The sequence below is a fragment of the Cupressus sempervirens genome, chromosome 2, assembly GCF_028749045.1.
Source record: "Cupressus sempervirens isolate cs-2001-9-10 chromosome 2, ASM2874904v1, whole genome shotgun sequence".
Classification (NCBI taxonomy): domain Eukaryota; kingdom Viridiplantae; phylum Streptophyta; class Pinopsida; order Cupressales; family Cupressaceae; genus Cupressus; species Cupressus sempervirens.
The window spans coordinates 127,445,099-127,470,507 of record NC_143119.1 but is presented as its reverse complement, the minus strand read 5'-3'; the positions used below and the strand labels follow the sequence as shown (position 1 = coordinate 127,470,507).

Genomic DNA, 25,409 nt, shown 5'->3' with positions numbered 1-25,409 from the left:
ACTGCTGCATACAACTTAGAAAACCAGAATGATGCACATATAATGCTCTCACCTTAGTGAATAGCAGAAATAAAGAACTGAGAAATTATAATAGCTGAAACAAAGAATTTCAGTATAAATAGCTTCTTGATATATAAGAATTGTGATGCACTAATCCAACCATTTCAGATTGCAACAGCAAATAGACTCGTCAACAGTTCTTCATTTGGCATACAACTCCAAATTACAATAACACAACAAAAACGGTGTCAGTATTTGCCTGCAATTGCAAAATAAATTCACCTAGCACTTTAGACCTGTGTATTAGATATCAATCTCCATTGCCCAACTATGTGAATTCATATGCAAAGACACCTGGAACAATATAGGCAATGCCCTAGGAGATATAAGTAAGCATGAAGAATTTGTCTTCCCTGCAGACTTCATAAATTTGTCTATGAAACCCTTTAGAGAGATTCCCAGTTGAAACCTCCAAAAATTTTGATAATGAAGCACAATGGGAATGTTGGATGAATACACACCAAAGGTGAATTTGGGTTTCCGTCCAAGCAACCGAGAAATTCCAAGGTTTTTCGCCCTCTATTTTCCTGTAAACAAACACCAAAACTCTCCAGAAGAAGTTGTATAGAAATGAATCTCTTTCCCCTTTACCTCCTTTTATAACCTCCTCCAATGTTGAGAGAAACTTTTTTTTATTTCTTTTGTTTCATTTTCCGTCCAAAAACAACTTTACGTTATTTTATTAATTTAAACTCCCTTGTTGCTCCGAAAAGGACATTTTCATTAAAATAATGATATTTTGACACACAAGGTCCCTGTTTTATGTGCCCAAGATTTAAAACTTCTCATAGCAGTTCAAACGAGCTATAATACTAAGGTTCTCATTGGACAATTTTCAGTAAAACAGAAACCTTTGTAAAATTAATTGAATTATAGCCAAGAGCTGGTTGGCATCAGCAAGACATACACATCTCTACCTTTAGTAACTGGGTGGACTTGTGTCTTATTTTTCTTCTAAGATTGCTTGGGGACAAACAATTTCAGCGAGGGTGGACTGTAATGTCCTCATTTTGGGATGACATAGCTTCTGATTGGTTTAGCTTTTGGCCCTCGCAGGCTAAGTCTGATGGTTAGAGGCTCCCAGTTGGCACTGCAAGAGGCCTATTTCTGTTCTGGAGGTCAAAAGACTTCAGGATTGCTCCTCATTTGGTTCAGTTTGGCAGCCTTATATTCATAGTGACTATTTCAGGAGAGTCGGGATTTCTAATTATGGTAGGGCCCCTGAACAAGTTATGTTTGTAATGTTGAGCCCTGACACTTTGGCTTCAGTAGATACTCAGGGACTTACTATTTGTAGTAAGTCATTCTGCAGACTTGCTATTTTTGGCAGGGCAACTGGACACATGGTACGTGCAGTAGTCTTGTTTTTTAGTTGCTTAGTGAAATGGTCTTAAATTACACGAGTTAGTGTTATTTAATTATTAATAAAGTGTACTGGCTCAGCTGACTTGTAGCTACTCAATTAATTATTAAAAGGTTAAATATAAAGTTATTTAATGAATGGGGCCAAGATACTTCATTAAATTACTTTAAATGATAATTTTATTTGGGCACCATTACCTCTTCTTATCTTAAGTCAATATCAAAAGCAAATTTCTAAGTAATTAAAGAGACTTTGAAGCCTCGTGAATGACACTTTATTGAGGAATTATAAAACCCCAAGTGATGAAATCGATCTTATTATGCATTTGACAAATTGTTTTACAATGGTTGTTCTTTGGAATTGAGCTATTGAACCTAGCGTTTCAGTTAATTACAGAATTGGAGGACAATAATTCTGAGTGTATGTGCAATTTTCAGGCTAGGGAAAACTAATTGAATTATTGCTGGACTGTGGGCAGACAGAAGTACAGATTGTGCTAATTGGTCACAAATCAAGGACTTTCTAGAGGGTTTGAGCATTCAATAAAGTAATGGTTGCAGCTTCTAACCATGGACGACCTGTAGCTGCAATTTGCAGCATTGTCTTGTCTGATTTCAATGCATACAAGGCTGTCATTCCCTCCTAGGGCTCATGTGAGTCACAACAGCATTGGGGTCTAGCTTCTAGGCCACATTGCCTTGGATTTGGGGATCCATTTCCATTCTTTAATTGACACCAGTAATTGCAGATTGTTGTATCCAGTTTGGGAAGAGTTTAAGGTTATTCTCCAGGTGGTGCGATCTAACACAAATTCCTCATTCAAGCTGCAAATCCATTCCAGTTTTTAATAATTGCAAAATGTTATGCATTACAACTATCAATAATGAATAAGAGCATTTTCTTCTCGTGAATTAATAATAGTTCAGATTTCATTTCATGTATTGTCTATTATTTTCAAATTTACAAAAATATATATATATTCTCAAAATACAAAAAATATACAAAACTTTGCAAAAACAAACCAAAAACACATGTAGTTTGGATAGAGGTTGAACCAGCAGGGTTCATCACATATTTAGTGACCCTGCTTTGGAGATCAGATTCACTCTTCCATAAAAAACAAGAAACAACTTATGAGTATGACATAGGTTTATGGATTTCAAGGAAGGAGGAAGAATCGATAATAGATACAATTATTACAGGTCTAATTGGATATTTGGCAGAATGTACAAAATTCCATAAAATAAGCGAGACTCTAAATTCTCAATAAATATGAAATTTTTGAAAATGAAATATCATTTATCAAATGCTAAATCATATATCATAGTAATCCTTTCAAAACAAGATATCAATATTTTTTGCATTGCCAATGAGTTTCCTCACTAATGTCAAACGAAGAAATAAAGTAATAATGATGTATAGTATTGTTCATGAAGACCAAAGTGGACCCATGAAACTTTTGCTATAATGAACTCAAAAGCGAAAAGATACCTTCTTGATCTTCCTGCAAAGCAATGCACCAAAACACCACCTCCCTCCTGCTTAGCCTCATCAATGAAAGTGAAACACTCCTCAAAATATTTCTCTAGATCTGTATCCACGCTGTCAAACACTGAAGAGAATGAAGCCTTTTTTCTGTTAGATTTTCGTGAAAATAGCAATTTCAAAACAAGGTGGGGTTTCTACAGTCTGTGTAGAAATCATCAGAACATTCTAATCTATTATTCAAGTAACAAGAAAGAGTCCAACATTCCCAATTTTCACAAAAATGTCCACCGTATATGAAATGCAAAAAATACAAAGTAGAACAGGACATGTAAAAATCAACTTAAGTTCCTAACAAGAATATATTTATCTTCAGTAAAGTAAAGTTCTAATTGTGGGTGAAAATTAAATAAACAGGGAGAAAATCACAATAATGTTAGTTTGTGAGATTATGAAAACATTAAACAAATGGAATGTAAGTGCAAAAAACAGACACTGCAAATTATGCATTAAAGCATGATTACCAAGACTCCAATATATGAACAAATACGATGTCTCCATCTCCATCTCCATACCCACAATTTTTGGTGACTAAATTTACATATAATATAGCCATAACCTTATTAACTTAAATATCTGAATTTTAATGGCACCCAATTCTCAATCCCATATCCCAACATCTCCAGGTAAATATGCTTATCAGTTAAGAAAATTTTAGCTTCTAGAACAAGGTAGCTTCAAAGTCTATTAATATTTATAGTTAGAGAAATATATTGATTTCTATAAATTTGATTGTTTCTGCAACGCATCATTATGTAATATCATTTTTGAGGAATCAACTGAATTAATATTGAATCATTCATCCTAGAATGGTCACATTGCTGTAGAGACATAAATAGATTCATTAAAATAAATATGCATATTTAACAAATGTTACAAGTACAGGAGAGATATTTCAATATATTATAATGAATTTCAGAGAAAACACCTAAGCATATGCCAAGCAAATCTGAAGATAATACAAATGAGTGAGTCTTATTACCAAAATGAAACCAACGCTAGTCAAATTACTGACCTTCAACTTTCATGTATTTGAAATCATTTGGATATGCAGGTTCCAAAGCATTAGCCACTAATAGAACATGAGTAACATTCAAACTCTTTAAAATTGATTTATTTTGAGCTGCTCCAACAGAACCAAGAAAAAGACCCTGAAAAAAAAGCCACTTGTTTATAGGGTATGTGTTAATGGGAAGCTTAGATAAAATATACACTTCCCTTGGACCTTTTTAACAAATCACAGACAACCTTAAAAATCAAAACACAATCAATATGCTCCTTTATCATGTTCAAATGTTTTAAGAAAATATGAAAATCTAAGATATGAAGTTTCCATGGTTCAGAATAAAATAGCTTATCATTTTTTGATTCAGCAATGTAGACATAGTTTTTTGTAACACCCCGTTAGGGAACTTGAGAAGATGAGAGGATCACATATAAATTTGTAGCTACCAATGAACACAAAAACACAATTGAAACAACAATAACAACTTCACTTAACATTATGATTGCAACAACACATAATGGTGAATGATATGTTACATTACTTACAAGCATAAGTAATAAACACCAAACATTAGATTACATCCTCTTAGATTCCCTGACGTCACTACTAAAAACATTTATTTCATGATTAAATCAAATAAACAATCATGAGAAAATGCACAAGATTATTATCATAAATTGTATTCATTTTAAACCTCAAATCCAAATGTTCATAATCCATAGAAAGATAAGATATAGATACATAATAATAGTCGGTCTATCTAACGCTAAGTATTAAGATACAATGAATCATTAATAAATATTTACGGTAATATTTAAATACATCTCCTCAAGGAGTGTACAATACAAAATCAATACATTTTCTAAGTCATTCATAGCATGATATAATAAGTACAATAAGAATTTGCAGTGAAGAAGCAAAGTCAAATAGCAAGATCAAGGACAAATATTCAAATCTCAATAAAGAAAGAGCATGACCACCCAACCATGTGAAATCCTAAGGCCCACCCCTCCATGCTAGGAGATAAACACAACGCCTCACACCACACAAGAAAACACAAGACAAGGCAACAAGCATGATACAAGAAACTGCTTTGGAACCAACAAAACAACTTATAAAGGAATACCAACAAGGAGACGACATGGCATACTAGAGGTGAACCACAAGGCTGAATGAAGAGGATACTAAAACACATATATGAGTGTCATCGCATAGCTCACCATTGTCCTAGGTTCCCCTAAAAGTCTGTCTAGACTCAAATCCCTATGTGAGAACTCATGTAGAGCTAATAATCTTTCATGAGGACAAGGAAGTCGATTTGCCAGATCAACCCACATGGACACCCAAGCCTTCTCCAACCCATCCTTAATTTGTACAAGCATTCAAGGCCATGGGTGAGGAAACATAATTATCTTGATTAATGTGTTATCCCAACCCCATTCATTTTATTTAGTTATCACTTGATTAACACTCTACAATGGGTTATCATGGCGGGCACTTAGGGCCTTGGCCCATTTGTGTCACATCCCTATGTTTGAAGCCCACTAGAGATATCCTTATTTTGTCGACATCAATTTTGTACAGTCTAAGAGACAAAATTGCAAGAGTGCTATAAAAGAAGTTGTATTATACTCTATCGTATAAAAATTTTAATTATAAATAAAAATCGATATACAAAGTGTAAATAAATAAATAAAACAATAATGACCAAAACATATAAAAATAAAGGCACGAGCCTACAACACAACGGTGACTTGTGAACATTTCATCTGGTAGGTCTTGAGTTCAAGTGTACTCGAGATCAATACATAATAATAATTAATCTCAACAAATAATAATTAATTTAGGCTTTGGCTCATTACCTATCAAAAAAAATAGTAATAAAATATTAATACTAATATGATATAATAATATGAGCCAATAGTGGCATGTTGTGATGGTTAAGTTGTTGCGTTGTTATCCTTGCCATCCAGGTTCAAATCTCATGGGGATGAGGTCCCCCGTTTGTGGCCTCACTGGTTCATAGCTCCAGGTCAAAGCGTTGGTGGTACCGGTGGGCGTGTCGCGCCAGCGCTACCGGTCACGTTAAAAAGTTTACCAGGCGCATTAAAAAAAAAAAAAAAAAAAAATATGATATAATAATATATTATTAATATATTGTTGGAATGATAAATATAATAAAAATAATTAATAATATCAAATAATAATAAGAGAATATTGGTGTACCCAATCCTCTATGACATGTAAGACTCAAGGACGGGGACTAATATACAAAACTATGATTGCTAAGGGATAGATTGATGAAGTTGTAGACATATATGGTATTTGTGATAATTATTATTGGCTTAAGGATTATACTTGTCAATAACTCCATGTCGATCTTAAACTTCAGCTTTCAAAATCTACTCTACAAGGCATACCGGTCTACTTTCTGTCCATTTTTAAGATCTCTGGCATGATGGCTGACAAACTAGAAATGATCCAGCCCAATTTCTTATGGTTTGGAACTGAGGAGAAAAAAAGACTCACTTGTTAACTGGGAGACAATTCGCACCCCTAAGAAGTATGGTGGCCCTGGATTAAGGAAAGTCAGGAACATTAATAAAGCTCTCAACTATAAAATGGCTTCAAAACTAATGCTAGAAGATGAGGATTGGAGCAACATTATGAGAGTCAAGTATATGCAAGAGGGAAGTTTCAAGGATAAATTCAAATATGGGAATCTTCCTTAGGGTTCCAAAATTTGGAACAATATCACTAAATGTAAAACTCTAATTCATAAAGGCCTTAAATGGCAACTTGGAAATGGCCATAAAATTATATTCTGGAAGGATAACTGGAATACTACTCTCCAACTGGAGACTGTTAAGCATCTTAATTTGAGTAATATTCTAACTCAAAGGCTAGGTGACAAAGTAGAGGGGTACATTAGTAATGGAATGTGGATTAACCTGAATCAATTTTCGACAAACAACCAAAGGTTGCATGTCATCACTTAGGAATCGAATAACAATCTAAAGCACACAAGAATACCTCAGACTGACATTGAGGACAGAATTCTCTGGGGCTCTACGGCCTCTCGAGACTTTTCCACTAAGATGGCCTATAACCTCAGTCTAGCTTTACCTATTGCTAGTCTTGAATGAGGCAAAATTTGGGATAAGCACCTCGCCCCCAAAATAAACTTTTTCTAGTGGACCCTACTGCATAGGAAGGTCCTCACTTAGGATAACCTTGTTAAAAAAGGGTTTAGCTTAGCCAATAGATGTGTCATGTGCAAGAAAGAACAAGAACACATTAATCATCTCTTTGTTCCTGTGAGGTTGCTACTTTTATATGGCATCAAGTTCTCAATAAAATGATACTTTGTTGGTCTATGGATGTGGATATTAAACAATTTGTTAACTGGGATTGTACCTCTAAACACCCCCTCATCCGTATGCTATGGAAATTAATTCCCCCTCACATCTACAAGTGTATCTAGAAGGAGAGAAATAACAAGATTTTCAAGGAGAAGAATACCCCTCAAGTTACCTTACTATTGGGTCTTTGGATGCTATTAGAGAACATGAATACCAGTATTTGGAAAAGTCTAGACTCACCCCCGTCCCATGTGGATATTGATATTGTGAGAGAATGGAACCTTTTCCAGGGGTTTAGCAAAATTCACAATTCTTAAAAAGTGGCTAGAGCTAATGCTAATTGGGAAACACCTTTGATTGGATGGTGTAAACTAAACTTTGATGGGGCTGCTAGAGGAGACAATCAAACGAGTGCAGGCATAATCAGGGACTATGAAGGTAAATGCTTGGCTGCCTATGCGGGACCTCTGAGAGATCATATGGTGAACCAGGTTGAAGGAATGGCACTCCTTTGGGATCTTAATTTTGCTTTGGCCTTAAGGATACCTAAAATTGAAGTTGAGGGTGACTCTAAAGTCATTACTCAGGCCATCCAATGGAAGGTCAGTGCTGGATGGAGAGCTAGTACATTCCTTAATGATGTTGTGATGCAGCTGGCTAGATTCCATAACATCAAAAGCGAGCACATATACAGGGAGGGAAATGATGTTGTGGACTTCATGGAAGGGTTAAGATGCTAGAGAAAGGTTAATCTACTTCCACAAGAGACGAGGAACCTAATCAGTAGTGAGGAGCGCACAAGATTTAGTAACCATGGTTAACACCGCTTGGTTGGCTGCATGGTAGAGGGCTAGGGGGCTAAGGGTTACCCTTTTCTTATTTGGAATTATTTCATTTTCCGAAAAGACACTAGACACAATTAAATTATGACTTGGAAAGGCATTTATGGGCTCAATTCAAAGGAGCTTAGGCACAAACTTTTAATGATTTTTCATCATTATGGTAAGATCTTGGAAAATTATATTTCCAATGCGGCCTTAAATAAAATTGATTTTAAAGGCAAGTTGAATAAGAAAATTTTATGGGAAACCAAGGCTTCGCACATGTATGGACAAGCGGATTTCCTAATCAGCCAGTACTTCTATCACTATCATTATGACAACAAAAAGGAAGTTTTCGGCCACAAAAATATGGATCCTTCAAATTTCATTCTTGTCTTGCTGGAAAAAAAGTATTCTCTACATTTTACCAAGTCTTTCAAGCTGGAAACCATGGGTGGTAATAAGCTCCACATTGAGCCTAACAGGATTGACATGGCGTTCAAAAACAATGCAAAGACTATGTTTGTGTGTGAGGAAGGAGGTTTGTTGTAGTTCATGAAATGCATGACCGAAGGCTACAATGAGAGTATTTCAAAGCAATTTCTAGCTTCTTGGAATGATAGGAAAGTTACGGTGAGAGGCCTAACCTTTGAGGTGAACGAAAAGGTTATCTCAAGGCCACGAGCTTGGCCATGGGGGGAGAAAATAGAAAAAGACCAGTATGACTTCCAAATATGAAGCCCTAAAATAATTCTTCAACCCCCCAGAGGAACTAGTGAAGAAACAAGGTGGGTTCAACAGAGAGGACCTCCTAGGCGTCTGGAAGGATGTCTATCACATTGTTATGAAATACCTCACCTTGGAAGGTAAGTTTACTGTTTACTATTTCTACCATCTGCCTTTTCTGAACCACGTGCATCATAAAATCTTAATTTCCATTCCCTTTTACCTATTGCATTCTATTGAAAGCAATATTGAGGCCAACCATAAGGGAAAGGACAATGTTATTTTGCATCAAGGGTTAGTGTTTAGGTTGTATAACTTCTGTGTGTTATGCCCTCCAGTCAATGAACCCATTGTTACTCATGCTACCACTCTGCCTAGGTCCCTTGAGGTTGGCCCATCCCAACCCAGCAGGAAATGGTCCAAGAAGGAATCTTCCTCCCTGCCTAATAGTGAATTTACTAGATCCCCTAAAGAAGGCAAGTGTGAGGTGTATATTGTGGAGTCGGCTGACGTTATTGAAACCCCTTGGGCACATAGGTCTAACCGGCTTGCGAAGGAAAAATGTAAGCAAGCCTTGAAAAAAGTGAAGAGTCAAACTCTGATAACTCAATTGCTAAATCTAGCAAGGACATTGGTCATTCCTAAAGTATGTCCTTGGACTTCCCCCTCCCTCTAATGTCAAGAATACCCCTCTTCCCTCCCCACCTGATACCCAAGTGAAAAACCCTATTCATATCCCCAACCCAATCCCCTCTATCATACAAGTTTCTTTCTAGGAGACGGCTAAGGATTCTGGTGGCTCGACGCCTAGTGGGTTGCTAGGAAGGATGAAAGAAAAGATTGAGAAATAGGAAATGACACTTCAAGAGCTAAAAAGAGAGGTTGGCAGCTTCAACAGGAGAATTGAAGACCCTAACAAATTTGCAATTAAGGTGATGCATGCTTGCTTAGTGATGTTGTGTACCCTGCATGAGAAGATATATGGGACAAAGCCAAAGATTGAGGAAGACTATAAAGACGTCTTCTACTGAAGGAAGAGTGGACTTCCACATTGTTGTCTAAGCGGTTGGAAGGCAGTTAGGGCTTTTTTGCCTTAAGGTTTTTAACAGTTTTTTATTATAAGCCCGAGTGGCTTTAGAACCTTTACCCGCCCTGCGTGGCGTAGACATTTTAAGTATATTCGTATGATGCATGTTACTTTCATTTCCGTTGATACTTTGAACTTCATGTATATTGTTTTTGATAGAGGTAAATGGAGAGTTGTTGTTTATGTGTTGAAAGTTTCTAGTGCTATTAATGTGCTATTGATACGCTAGTTTGTTACATGGGCCAGCATCCTTTTGCTGTTTTTATTGATCAAAAACTACTGAAATATCATCTTCAAATGCATTTACCAAATTTTCCAAAATAGAAATACTAACAAGTGACCAAGTCAAAGTCCAAACTGTAACTTACTAAAAATAGTACAAATGGAGAAATTATCTAAATTCCCTCAAAAGAAAGATATAACATAAATCTCAACCAACTAAGCTCAATACAATACCTGCTAATGCTGGATTAGCTACTGAATGGACATCAACCCCCAAACAGTTCCCTAACCCTAACTCATTATCCTATGGGAACCCACTTAATATGTTAATAGTGCTTTGAAAGGGGACATCACAAAGTTTTCATAAGGGGATGTGCGCAAAGGAAGAGAATTGTCATGAATATACTTTTTCTCCTTTAACAAAGGTGATCACCATCAAAATTTCAAGTTGGAAATCCACAAAAATAGATCAAAAAATATCTTTCATAGATGCCAAGAGATGAACACTAGTACGAGTATCAGAGACGAGGATAGGTGTTGGTGCGGTATTTTCAAAAAAAATACTTAAGAGACAGTTGTGTGTGTGTGAAACAACAGATATCTTTAAAGATTGTTAAATACTAAAATACTTAAAATTGAAAATAAACTAATAATTTAAGAGTATTCAAATTGATTACTTTAAGATATATTGAGAGTTTCGATATTCAACATTGTTAAATATTAAAAATTGAAAATAAACTAATGTTTTAAAGTATTCAAATAGATTAATATAAATTATATTGATATTTTTGACAATCAACATCATGATAGAAAAAAATATTTACAACTATAATCCCTTAAATATTACAAAGAAACTACAAGGGGAATTCCACTATTTTTTTAAACATAGCATGTAGAACCTTGAAGATAGCTATAACTTCAATCAATTAATAAAACTTCAATGCAAGCCTTATAATGTTTCATTTCATATTCTTAACTATTTGGGATTTAATAAGGAAATTCTCTACCGTCATAGGAAATTGTAAATTTTATGGGAAAAAATCACACATTAATATGTTTCAAGCACATATCATTACTTCTAGAAAATTCAATGTAATTTATAAGATATATTTGAAAAAAATCTATTAGAACTTTCTTGCTTTTCAAGGAATACTTCTGGAAGATATGTAGAAGATGCAAAGAAATTTCATTTTAAGTCTCCTGATGTTTAAACACGTCTCCATACAGGTATCTAAGAAGGGGATGTGTTTCCAGTACAGGGCATAAGTATCAAGAGTAAGGGGGCAAAGCTCATGGTAACTACAGGTTTTTTCCTAATTGCGATTTGGAAGAAGTCTACAAGGTTATTGAGTAAATGGCAAAGACCACTTAGTGTGTATTGGTGAAAGGTTGTTTTAAGAGTCCAAACCTATGTGACCAAGTTTTACTACTTAGGACCCTATAGTTTATACATTCAATACCCTAGGTTCAGCCCAAGTACCTCAGGTATCTTGGGTAATGCTGCTCTAGGCACTAACATCCTTCAATATCAAACTCTTAGGCACTACTTTTGAAAAAGAAGTTTGTGCACCCAACATCTATTACACCCAAAACTGGCCTTGAGATATTTTATACAACAATAAAAGTATCAGTCAATTCAAAGATGTTCAATGAATTTGACAAAATGAGATATCTGACCTATTGATTTGTAGTTTAAAGACAATAGAAAATGCTATATAAGCATTTCCCATGACTTATCTAAAGTATTTTCTTTCTAAGATTCAAATAAAGGACTTGGCATGAACTGAATGTTCAAAACTCAACAGTTACCAGAATGAATTATCACAGAGGAACCAAAATAAAGAGTGTGACAGCCAACTTACAGGTTCAATTTCACATGGTATATTGTCATTTTTAACATATTTTGCTAAATAAAGTGCCCTTATAAATTTTGCCATTCTCTCCTTGTGTGCATCAATTGATGCCATTGATGACCAAGGGCTTGTTTCTTCAAAAAGGTTCATAGAAAGACAGCTTCACTGCTGGCCTGTTCAAGTGTCTACAGACGATCCTCTGCTATTCCTTGCCTAATGGAGAAATGATAGCAACATTATATTTATCAGTAAGATAGAAAAAAGTCCAATCTTAATAAACTTTCGTATTAAAGAGTTTAGAAGTGCAATTGAGATGTTTAGCAATAGACTATCAAGAGATTGATGACTAAGCCATGATTTTTAACTTGAATAAGCATACAGCCTATTATGCTAGACAAACAACTCTTGATGTATTTGAGTGAAAAGCTCATTCTAAGCAAAGCTCCAAATACTGTTAATTCCAATCTCACATTGTGAATTCATCATTTCTATGATCCATGCAAAATACTGAATATTTAAAACGAAATAAAAATTCAAGAATAAAAAAGAAGAATTTAAAATTACAAAACTTGAAAATGATCCACATTTCACATAAGTTTCCAGAAAAACTAAGAAACCGACTCAAAAAATAATGAAATTTTTTGTGTTTCTGTGGCAGAAACATGTCTGCTACCCAATATTAATAAACAGCAAAACTAATTTTATTTGTACATCACAGAAAAAGAAACATGTGTAGAGCTTCATCTATGTAATGTTCCCCATCTTTTAGACCATCAATGGAGTTCTTAGCTTTTCATTCCCCGAAGGCTAAGTGGAGAAATAAGAAGAAATAAATTAAATTAAAGTCAACAAATAAATAAATCTAAAGGTGACTTCATATTTAATTAATTTAATTTTCTAAAAGCACAACTAATTATTGTTTTGGAAAGGGGGAAGCTTCTAGAGAGTGCATTTTTCTAGAAGTACAACTACTTATTGCATTGGAAAGGGAGAAGCTTCTAGAGAGTGCAATTAAATAATATTTTATTTCCTTCTAGAAGGGGTGAAGGAAAAGAATAAATAGAGGCGAAAGCTTCATTGTTAGCCATCTGATTATTGTCAATTGCATTTGATATAAACTTGGGAAAAGAAACTAAGGGTTTTTTATTTCAGTTAGCCATTGGAGAGCGTCAATTCTTCAGTGTTGCAACCATGAAATATCCACTGAATTTGGCATTAAAGAGAGCTTCATTCTGGAGTTCTATTTGTGCTAAAATTGGAGAATACATCTATTGTTGGCTGCTACAATGTCGTGAACAGTGACGTGAAGAATACCTGCACTACAGTACTTGTCTTGATTATAATTGCAATTTCATCTCCTTCATTGAGCAATTTGTATATCGGGTTCTACAATCAATTTGCATCATTTAAATTGGTCATTTGGCATTGTAAATGTGGTTGTCAATAAGTAGCTATAAATGCACATTTTATATCAGATTTATAATGTCATTTCTACTCGGTCTTTTTGGGGGTTGCAAAGCCAAGAGCCTTGGAATATTATGTTAAGCGTTGAATTAGAAAATATATCACTAAAGGAGTGATAAGTTGCAGGTCTATATATTTGATGTAATGTGCATATTTATATCTTCCATGATTCACATAATAGTATGCATAACAAGTGTTTGACAAAATACCAATTGGCTGTAAGTGCACATTTTTCATTTAAAATTCATCTATATGCATTTGAAAAGCCAAAAGAGAATTGCATATGCATTTAGTTCTTTTCTTAGATATGGTAGTAATCAATTACAGGCTTATAGATTCCCTTTGATATCATTTCAAGCAAGCATAATTAGTCTAAAACTCAAAAACAGCAAGCATAAAGATCGTATTGGAAGTGTTTGACAATTTTCCTTAACCTACAAATCAACAAGTTGAGCTTCAAATTGACAAGGGATATTACAGTGGTATCAGAGGTTGCTTGCAAAGTATTTGACAAAATGTCAAACAATTGAATTTGAGTGGTGTTTCACGAGGTTATAACTAGTTGGCGTTATTACAGTAGTATCAGAGCTTGCTTGCAAAGTGTTTGACAAAATGTCAAACAACCAAACTAGAGAAGAATTTGGAGTTTGACAAGTTATAACCGGTTAGGGTTATTACAATGATATCAGAGCGGTTTCTTGCCATCTTCTGAGGTAGGAAAATATTAATTATTGTCAAATTTGCAGTTGCATTTGGAGTGACCAGCACTCTAGCATTTTCTAGCCATGGACAGACATAGGAGGACTGGCAGTTCTAGAAGTCAGTGGAGTAGTGATGAAGTTAGTGCGAAGATGAATGCTTTGCAAGAGAGTGTGGAAAGACTTAAGCTTCATCAACAGAGATTGACAGAGAGCTTGTCGGATCCAGACACAATTGAAAGAGCAGCAACGTATATGGTTTCCGCCTTTAGAAGGCCAACATCGAGGTTGCAGAAAATGAAGATTGGGTTTTCCATGACAAGAGTCCCTAATGCAGATGTACTTATATTTAGTACAGCACCTGCTAGTCCTATCTAAAGTGTTGACGATGGACTTAACGGCACCAAGCTTCAACAGGTTAATGCTCCTAGAGATGTTACAATTAGTGCAGAGACAGTTGATGCAGTTGTTACCACTAATACCTTCGGCTCTCTCGAGGACAAGATTATTATTGGAGATTTGTATGTGAGATCTCATGGTGTTGCTACTATGCAAGAGGCAGTTGCTTCCTCAGGTGGGACATAGGCACATAGAGTCACTTAGTTGTGATGTTGGTGATGTGGGTGTTCTAGCGGAGTCAGTAGATGTGGATTTATGCTCTAGTATTACTGATTCGCAGCCTGGCGTTGAGTCTTGTGTGTAGAGTCAGGAATCCGCAGTTGAGGCTTTGTCAAGAGATGTCGATGCAGATAGTATGGACACATCTGATGAACCATTTGACGATGCTATGAGATGTACTGGGTATGACACCCCTTGTCAAATATTGGGTGATGACTCTAAGGAAGTTTTGGATGAGTCCCAGGATCAATGTTTATAGGATCTTACTATGGAGCTGCAAGCTGAGACATGCGAGGAGATTGATACTATGAGAGCTTCCATTTCTTCAAACGAGGAGTTGTTTCAGGTACATAGTAGTTGTATCTCGGATACAGAGTGGTGCAAGGAAGATAGCACCCGTATGAGCGATCTCGTGGTGGAAAGTTCTAATTCAGTTTCCTATCTCAGTGTAGTTAGTGAGACAAGCAGCTTACATAGGAGTCAAGGATTACAGAGGCATCATGTGACTTGTCAGCTGAAGCTGAGAGATAGTAACATTTCTTTAGCTTTTGAGCATTATGATGCTATGCATCAGATATTAGCTACATCTGGTTGGGGTGCTCCTATGTTTGATGAGCAAAGGTTCATAGTACTCTTTCTCTAGAAAAGGTTCATGCGCCTCGAGACGCTGTTAGAATCTTGAAGCATAGTTACTCTTAGTTAGTTGCTGACAAGGATTACCTTTTGGAGTGGGGTAGCACATGCTATGAGATGTTGTTAGGGAAAGAGGAGGAGGTGGCTAAGCTCACTCAGGAGCTTGGGGTGATTGTAGACTCTCTTCAATATACTAAGTTGGCTCTTCAAGAGTCACAGTCACAGATGGATGAGGTTACCGTAGAGTTACAGCGGGTACCGTTGACAACAACCTTAGACCCTATTCAGTTACATATTATGGTTGATGGTGAGTTTGCTTCTACGGTTGAGGATGAGGGAGGTGATGATGTAGCAAACACATTCGTCCAGGATATGAGTGTAGTATACACAAAGGAGGTGAGAGCATCAGTGCAAACTGGCTCTCATGGTGATTTGCTTCCTTCTACTAGAAGTGAAACTATTTCTTTTTTTCATATAGCTGGTAGAATTGGATAGTTGGCATTTTCACATTTTCAGAGGGATCAACTGTGGATTGCAGGGGAGCAGATTGATGCTTCCACATATAATTTCTACTGTACTGAGTCATTCATGGAGTATTTGCTTGAGAGCTTGGATTTGTGGGAGGTTTCATACAATATATCTAAGGGTACTCTCATTCGGGCCTCTTGTGCTATACGACGATTGGTGAGAAGAATTGTAGAGACCTTGGCTACAATGCTTCCCAATAGGGATTTTGTGGTTGGGTTTGTTGAGAGGGTCGCCCAGGATCCTGCTCGACCAATAGTTCAAAGTCAAAGATTGGAGCCATCTTCTGATTTCCTGTTTGATGATAATAAGTACTTGATTGAGATTGGGAGTTTTTATCGGCATTACATTGTGAGGAGTACTCATCACTTTTCTTTTGACCCACAACTAGATGACTTGGTTTTCAGCGTTATGGATGGTGACAAAAGGTTTGGTATTCATTATACCTGTAGAGGGCATACTTCTCCGCCAAGTGTTGAAGATTCTAAGATACATGGTATTATGAAACAGTTGATTGTGCAAGTAAATGGGATGAATCAAATTCACAAACGGATGACCCAACTAATTTCGAATCCAAGATTTGAGTAGAGCATGATATCACTTTTTCGAAGAGCGAAATGTGATGACACAGTTGTGGCTTCATATTTCTAGAACATTTCTTATGAGATACTGCATGAGTTGGGCATAACTGAGGTGGAAGGTGATGAGAATTCATGTCTAGTTAAGTCAGATAATGCATTTGTTGGCATGAGTTCCCTGGATCATGTATTTGATGGCGATGCAGCAATAGTGGGAGTAGGAGCATGCAAGGATATTGTCATATCAGTAGCCACTTCTGTGTTAGTTGAACCATCCAATGAGGAGGTTAGCAGTATCCATGCAGTTGTTGATGTGTGTTCTCATGATGGTGCACATGTTGATGATTATCAATTTTCATCAACTACACATTCGCTTCAATTTTCTGTTACGGCAGTTAGTGTTGTTCCTGTGTCCATATATTTTGATGTGGTTACACCTATCATTGATACAATTGGCATGAGTGCATATGGTTCCCCTGTAGCTACATGTTTTTCAATGCATGTTGGTGATGATCAGGATTCTAGTCCAATATATATTATGTGGGTGCATACAAGGAAGAAGAGGCTTCATAGATCTTCTACGAAGTTGCCTCCTAGTGACATTCTGACTTCTACATCATCAGCACAAGTTTTAGGTGCTAAGCTGTAGGACATGTGGTTGGTCCTGACAATGCTAGTTTGCAGTTGGTTTAGTGTCAACAGGGATGTCACATACTACTTCATTTGGGATCTAGGCGAAGGTTGGAGTTCATTGTGTTGCTGGATTGCTTGAGAACAAGTAATTTCAGGGAGGGCAGACTATAATGTTCCCCATCTTTTGGGCCCTCAATGGAGTTCTTAGCTTTTCATTCTCCAAAGGCTAAGTGGAGAAATATGGAGAAATAAATTAAATTAAAGTCAACAAATAAATAAATCTAAAGATGACTTTATATTTAATTAATTTAATTTTCTAGAAGCACAAATAATCATTGTATTGGAAAGAGGCAAGCTTCTAGAGAGTACATTTTTCTAGAAGTACAACTAATTATTGCATTGGAAAGGGGGAAGCTTCTAGAGAGTGCAATTAAATAATATTTTATTTCCTTCTAAAAGGGGTGACGGAAAAGAATAAATAGAGGCGAGAGCTTCATCATTAGGCATCCAATTATTGTTAATTGCATTTCATATGAACTTGGGAGAAGAAACTAAAGGTTTCTAATTTCAGTTAGCCACTGAAGAGCATCAATTCTTCAGTGTTGCAACCATTTGAGGTGGTGAAATATCCATTGAATGTGGCATTCAGGAGAGCTTCATTCTAGACTTCTATTTGTGCTTGAAGTTAAGGAATAACCAAAGGGTTTGAAGAATAGTGAAAGACTAGCAAGTGCAGACCTGAAGATTCATCTTTGGTAGGCTATTAGTAATCGTTTTTTCCTTGCTGCTACAGTATGCGTGAACAATGTTGCATTACAATATTTTATGCTTGATTCCAATTGCAACTTTCATCTCCATCTGTGGGCATCACATTTATCAGGTTCCTCTTGCAACTATTAGTAGGTAGCGTTGTAATCTTAGGCATATAATTTTATTGTTGTAAGCGATAATCAAAATCAAATTTAGCAGTGCTATAGTTATTATTGTAAGCCCATTTGTCTTGGCAAATTCATAGCAACATTGTACATGGGAATGAATTCAATAAAGGAGATATATGTTGCATACTATTTGTTTGACGAAATATCCATCTAATAGCATATATGAATAGTTGTATGCCAATTGTTTTCAAAATGTCAGTTGGCTGTAGATATGCATTCCATATCTAGTTTCCATGTATATGCATTGAAAATACCAAAAAGAACAACAACTTGCATATTAGTTCATTGTAAGAGGTATTGTAATATCATTTGCGAACATTCTAAATTTCTCAGCATCACTCAAACTATATCAAACAATCTAAAACACAAAAAAATCAGAATAGAGAAAGGCAGCACACAAGTGTTTGACAATATTCCTTGAGCTAAAATCAATCAGTTTGGGCAAGGGATATTACATTGGTATCAGAGCATGCTTGCAAAGTGTTTGATGAAATGTCAAACAACTGAACTAGAGAAGAATTTGGTGTTTGACAAAGTTATAACTTGTTTGTAATAACCCTAACCAGTTATAACTTGTCAAACGCCAAATTCTTCTCTAATTTAGTTGTTTGACATTTCGTTAAACGCTTTGCAAGCGAGCTCTAATACCACTGTAATAACCCCAACCGGTTATAACTTCGTCAAACAACAAATCCTTCTCAAATTCAATTGTTTAACATTTTGTCAAACACTTTGCAAGCAAGCTCTGATACCACTGTAATATTCCTTCTCAATTCGAACCTCAACATGTTGATTTGTAGGTCAAGGAAAATTATCAAACACTTCCAATACGATGTTTATGCTTGTCGTTTCTGAGTTTCAGACTGATTATGCTTGCTTGAAACAATATCAAAGGGAATCTAAAAGCCTGTAATTGATTACTACCATATCTAAGAAAAGAACTAAATGCATATGCAATTCTCTTTTGGCTTTTCAAATCCATACAGATGAATTCTAAATGAAAAATGTGCACTTATAGCCAATTGGAATTTTGTCAAACACTTGGCATGCATACTATTATGTCAATCATGGAAGATATAAATATGCACATCACATAAAATATATAGACCTGCAAGTTATCACTCCTTTAGTGAGATATTTTCTAATTCAATGTTTAACATAATATTCCAAGGCTCTCGACTTTGCAACCCCAAAAAAAACTAAGTAGAAATGACATTATAAATCTGATTTAAAATGTGCATCTATAGCTACTTATGACAGCCACCTTTACGATTCCAAATGACCAATTTAAATGATGCAAATTGATTGTAGAACCTGATATACAAATTTTCCAATGAAGGAGATGAAATTGCAATTATAATTTAAAAAAGCACTGAAGCGCAAGTACTATTCACAGTACTATTCATGTCACTGTTCACGACACTATAGCAGCCAACAATAAATGTATTCTCTAGTTTAAGCACAAATAGAACTCTAGAATGAAGCTCTCCTAAATGCCACATTTAGTGGATATTTCACCACCTTAAATGGTTGCAACACTGAAGAATTGACGCTCTCCAATGGCTAACTGAAATCAGAAACCCTTAGTTTCTTCTCCCAAGTTTATATCAAATGCAATTGACAATAATCGGATGCCTAACAATGAAGCTCTCGCTTCTATTTATTCTTTTCCTTCACCCATTCTAGAAGGAAATAAAATATTATTTAGTTGCACTCTCTAGAAGCTTCCCGCTTTCCAATTCAATAATTATTTGTACTTCTAGAAAAATGCACTCTCTAGAAGCTTCCCCCTTTCTAATACAATAATTAGTTGTGCTTCTAGAAAATTAAATTAACTAAATATAAAGTCACCTTTAGATTTATTTATTTGTTGACTATTATTTCTCTTCATTTCTACACTTAGCCTTTGGAGAATGAAAAGCTAAGAACTCCATTGAGGGCCCAAAAGATGGGGAACATTACAGTCCGCCCGCCCTGAAATTGCTTGTCCTCAAGCAATTTAGCAACACAATGAACTCCAATGTAATAACCTGCCTTGTTCTGCTATTTTAATGTCTATTTTCTTCCACTCGAATTTTGTCAAACAATTGGCTTGCAACTAATTTTTTCGTTTTCAGCTTGATGTTGATTAATGGTTTCTCAAGATTGTGTGTGTTTCATATGAGATGCAAATAGGAGGCAACATAAAACCAAATGCAGCTAATAACATTGGCCATTCATTTATTTCTTATTTCCAGATTTTCCGAAAGTTACAACTACCATAACAAGCATATCGTCTATTTAAACTCAACGCATTATATCAATTATAGAGTTCAATAATGGCCCATACCAATTGCGGCTACAGCAGTGTTAATAGTTTTTTTTGAAGTTGCTACAGTAACTTGCAGCTACAGTGATCCGTACTGCTACAGTAACTTGCTGCTACAGTGTCGCGCTACAGTGACTCGCTGCTACAGGAACTCGTTGCTACATTACCCCGCTGCTACAGTAAACTTGCTGCTACAGTGTCGCGCTACAGTGACTCGTTGCTACAGGAACTCGCTGCTACAGTGCCGCGCTACAATGACTCGCTGCTACAGTACCCGCTGCTACAGTAACTCGCTGCTACAGTACTTGCTGTTTCAATGTTTGAACATCAAGACCATATCTTTCAATGGCGTCAAAATTTTCAACTTGAAGGGATTTCATCCTTCAAACTATTGAGACATAATCTCCCGAATATAACCAAATTTCTTGATATTTCCAAGCATGCCTAAATGAGAGCTATCCTCTTTCTTTTAATCCCTTCCTCGCTCCACGCTTCTGTCTTGCCAATGTGGGATAATACATGAGTTTTAATATTACTTCTTTTTTTCCTTTTACAATGTCCATGTATGTATTCAAAAAGGGGACTTTTGATTTTTTAATAAGTGACTTTATGAAACATTATAATATTTAATTTAAATAGTCACTTTACCATTGTAACTTCAAACATTAAAATAATATACCAAATAAACTCGAAATCCCACATATAATAGCTCATCAGAAAGAGCCCAACAAAACGCATCTCATCCTGTTACTGAAAATTGAAGGCACTGCATCCCCTTATTGGCTTACTAAAAATAGTAAGTCTTTCCGAAAACCCAACAAACGAACTCCGTTTGGCCTGTAATTAAATTTGACTAGGCCAAATACCCTCAGGATCCCTTTCGAAGTCCTGGTTAGCCCTCGAGACCATACAAGAATGGGCTAACAACAACATACATCCAGACTGGCTAAGTGGGGGACATTACAGTCCGCCCCTCTTGAAATTGCTTGTCCCCAAGCAATCTCAACTCAGGATGCTGAATAATCTCCTCTGCCTCCCATGTCGCATCCTCAACTAGTAGGTTCCTCCACTTCACTAGGTACTCCCTGATAGTCCGCCTGCGAAGCACCCTCTCCCTGGAGTCAAGTATAGCCTCAGGAATCAAGATAAGCTTTCTTTCATCATCGAGAGGTGGCAATACTACTGAAGGCACCACATTATGCCCCAATGCCTTCTTAAGGCATGACACATGGAACACATTATGCACTTTACTGTCTGTAGGCAGCTCCAACTCATAAGCGACCTCACCCACTCTCCTGATTACTTTGAGTGGTCCATAGTAGTGTGGTTTCAATTTCTCTGCTCCACTCCTCTTGAGAGAGGACTGTCTATGCGGTTGTAACATGAGGTACACTATGTCTCCTACCTCGAAAGTCCTCTCAACCCTACGCTGATCAGCATATTGCTTCTACTGATTTTGTGCCTTTTGCAAATTTTCCTTCAAGGATCGCATAATGTCCTGACACTCCTGCAATATATCCTTGGCCTTAGGCACCCTACTGTCCCCAAATAACAAATCCAGAAAATTAGGAGCATCATACCCATACAGTGCCATAAAAGGGGACATTTGAATAGACATATGGAAAGAGGTATTATAGCAGTACTTCCCTAGATGCAGCCACTTCACCCAAGCCTTCTGTTCTCCTGCAATGTAGTTTCGAAGGTACCCCTCAACCCATTTATTCACTATCTTTGTCTGCCCATCAGTTTGGGGGTGGTAACTGGTACTCGAAGTTAGCTCTGTTTCACACAACCTGAACAACTCCTGCCAAAAGTGGCTCATAAACCTACTATCCCTGTCGCTGACCATGTTCCGTGGCATCCCATGTAATCTAAATACCTCTCGAAAGAATAGCTCTGCTGTCTGTACTGCTGAATATGTGGACGAAATCGCAAAGAAATGTGCAAATTTCGTCAATCTATCTACCACAACAAAAATACAATCCCGACCCTATACCTTGGGGAGGCCTATAATGAAATCCATGGAAATGCTATCCCACTTCTTCTCTGGTATGGGTAGGGGCTGTAGTAAACCACCTGGAAAGGAATGTTCCTGTTTGTTCTGCTGACATACTGGGCACTCCCTAACAAACTGAAGCACCTTTGTTTTGAGTCCTTTCCAAGTGAAGCACTCTCTCACCTGCCGATATGTCTTACAGAATCCGGGATGTCTTGTCAATGGTGAATCATGAAATACCCTCAAAATCTTCTGCTTCATAGCAGGCCCGGGTACTAAATAAATCCTTTCCTTGTAGATGATCAAATCATTTACAACAGTGTATCGACTATCCTAAATAGTTCCTTCAATAACACTAGATGCCCAACTATCCTTGGCATACTCTGCCAAGATCAACTCTCTCCAATCGTCCATGACTATCCCAACAGCAAGCAAATGAGGCCTTCTGGATAAAGCATCTGTGACGATATTTTTCTTCCCTTTGACATAGACTATGTCAAAATCATAAGCCTGTAACTTACTCACCCATTTCTGTTGCCTGTCATTGAGATCCTTCTGTCCAAGGAAATGTTTCAAGCTGTTATGATCTGTTTTTACTGTGAATCGGCTCCCTGCTAAGTATTGCCTGAACTTAGCTAGCGCGTGCATGATTGCTAGCATTTCTTTGTCATAGATGCTGTAAGTTCTCTCAACACCTCGTAATTTCCTGCTCTCATATGCGATGGGATGTTTGTCCTGCATGAGGACAGCTCCTACGCCCTCTCCCGAGGCATCACACTGCAGCTCAAAAGGCCTGGTGAAATCTGGAATAGCTAAAACAGGACATGTACTCATCAGCTCCTTGAACCTGTCAAAACAATCCTGAGCCCTCTCTGACCACTTGAAACTGTCTCTCCGTGTCAAATCTGTAAGTGGTGCTGCTATCTGTGAAAATCCCTTCACAAATCTGCGATAGAACCCGCAAAGCCCAAGAAATCCCTTGAGTTGTGAAGTGTTCCTCGACAGTGGCCAGTCCAGAATGGCCCTGATCTTGTCTGGGTCAACCCGAACACTTCCTGCACTAATAATATGCCCTAGATAGAGCAACTCTATCATCCCGAACTCCCATTTACTCATCTTGGCATATAATGACTCCCTCTCTAGAATGCTGAGCACTGCATCAATATGCTTCAAATGATCCTCCCAAGTACGGCTGTATATCAGTATATCATAAAAAAAAATCAACACAAACTTCCTCAACTGATCTCTGAATACTCTATTCATACAAGACTGGAAAGTGGCGGGGGCATTAGTCAACCTAAAGGGCATGACTAAGAACTCAAAATGTCCATAGTGGCATCTAAAAGCTGTCTTCTCCACATCCACCTCTCTAACCCGTATTTGGTGGTAGGCGGATCTCAAATCAATCTTAGAGAAGTAGCAGGCACCGTGCAATTCATCAATAAGCTCATCAATGCGCAGAATAGGGTATCGGTTCTTGATTGTCTTCTTGTTTAGTTTCCTATAATCAATGCACATCCTCATTGTACCATCCTTCTTCTTCACCAATACTATTGAAGAAGCGAAAGGACTCTTGCTTGGTCGTATGTGCCCCATGTCAATCAACTCCTTGATTGCCTTTTCTATTTCATCTTTATATCTCTTTGGATGGTGGTAGGGTGTGATGATGACTGGCTTAGCCCCTTCCTCTAACTCAATAACATGCTCAATTCCCCTATCCGGGGGTCTCCCTGGAGGTATCTCACCAAACACCTTAGTATGTTTGGTTATTATTTTTTGTACATCAGGGGGATACTCCTGTTTATGTTGCTCTGTCTCCTCAGGCATTACTCTGAACTCTGCTGTCCACTACACCTGGTCGTGTCTGAAGAAACTCTGCATCTGCTTGAGTGACACCACTCGTAGTCTCCCATCTGACAAACCTCTGAGTACTATCTTCTTACCATTTGCCTCAAACCTCATTTCCATTTTCTGGAGGTTAAATGTAAACTCTTCCAAAGATTTCATCCAATTCATCCCAAGCACCATATCCTGATCACCAATGTTGACAACAAAGAAATCTCTCACCATGTCATAATCTCCCAAACGAAGCTGCAAGTTGGAGATTTTCTTGGTACAGTCGATTTTGAAGCCGTCGACAACCATCACCTTAAATCCCCTATGCTCCTCTGTATGTAGCCCTCTACGTGTCACAAATTTTTCATCAATGAAGTTATGTGTTGCCCCTATATCAATGAGTGCCACAAATCTTTGTCCATCCAAAGTTCCCCTAACTCTGAAAGTGACGGCCTCCTGTATACTGGACAACTGAGCTATCGTGCTATCACTGCCTGCTTCCTCATGTGAAGACTTATCATCTCCATCTGATTTCGATGACTGCTCTGAATCTCCATCCACTGACTCTTCGGCTGAAAAGTACTCCATCTGCTTAGCTTTTGCTTTCAATGGGCACTTATGTGACAAATCCCAAGGCTCCCTGCAATGAAAGCAAAGCTTCTTCTTCCTAAGATCATTAAGTGTCTCATTGTCCAACCTCTTGCTTTCCTCCTTAGGTGGCTGAGCCTCTCTATGAAAAGGTTTACTATCCTATCTTTCCTCGAAGGGAAACTCTTTGCTTGGAATTTATTTTTAGAAGTTGAAGAGGAATCCATGTCACGAGCTTTCTTAATGGCTTCCTGCAAAGTGGGAGGGTTGAGAGTTTTAATCCACCCTCTCAACAGATCAGCTAACCCATCCATAAATAGAACTAGTATCCTCCGTTCAGATACATCTATTACTAACACTGCAAGTTTCTGAAATTCTGAAATGTATGTTTCCAATGATCCCCATTGTTTAAGCTGAGCTAACTCCTTGAAATGGAGTTCTGGATCCTTCCTATCAAAACGTTCAATCAATCTCTCCGTAAACTCCACATATGAGGTAATGTGTGCATGACTCATAGTGACCATACCATGATGCCACCACTCGTGTGCT

The 25,409-nt window shown here is 37.1% G+C and overlaps 1 protein-coding gene across 3 annotated transcripts in view; it reads right to left on the bottom strand.

Annotated features, from left to right (window-relative positions):
- The window catches only part of LOC149571367 (dual specificity protein phosphatase 1B-like), a 173,130-nt gene that overhangs the window by 51,610 nt on the left and 96,111 nt on the right, over positions 1 to 25,409 (bottom strand). For all 3 annotated transcript variants that reach the window (XM_089812908.1, XM_089812909.1, XM_089812907.1), the window contains 3 exons: positions 12,055 to 12,258; positions 3,984 to 4,119; positions 2,915 to 3,035 (listed from right to left, as the gene is read on the bottom strand). In XM_089812908.1, the coding sequence (XP_089669034.1) occupies positions 2,915 to 3,035; positions 3,984 to 4,119; positions 12,055 to 12,195 (398 nt within the window). In that variant the 5' untranslated portion in view covers positions 12,196 to 12,258. The remainder of the gene's footprint in view (positions 1 to 2,914; positions 3,036 to 3,983; positions 4,120 to 12,054; positions 12,259 to 25,409) is intronic.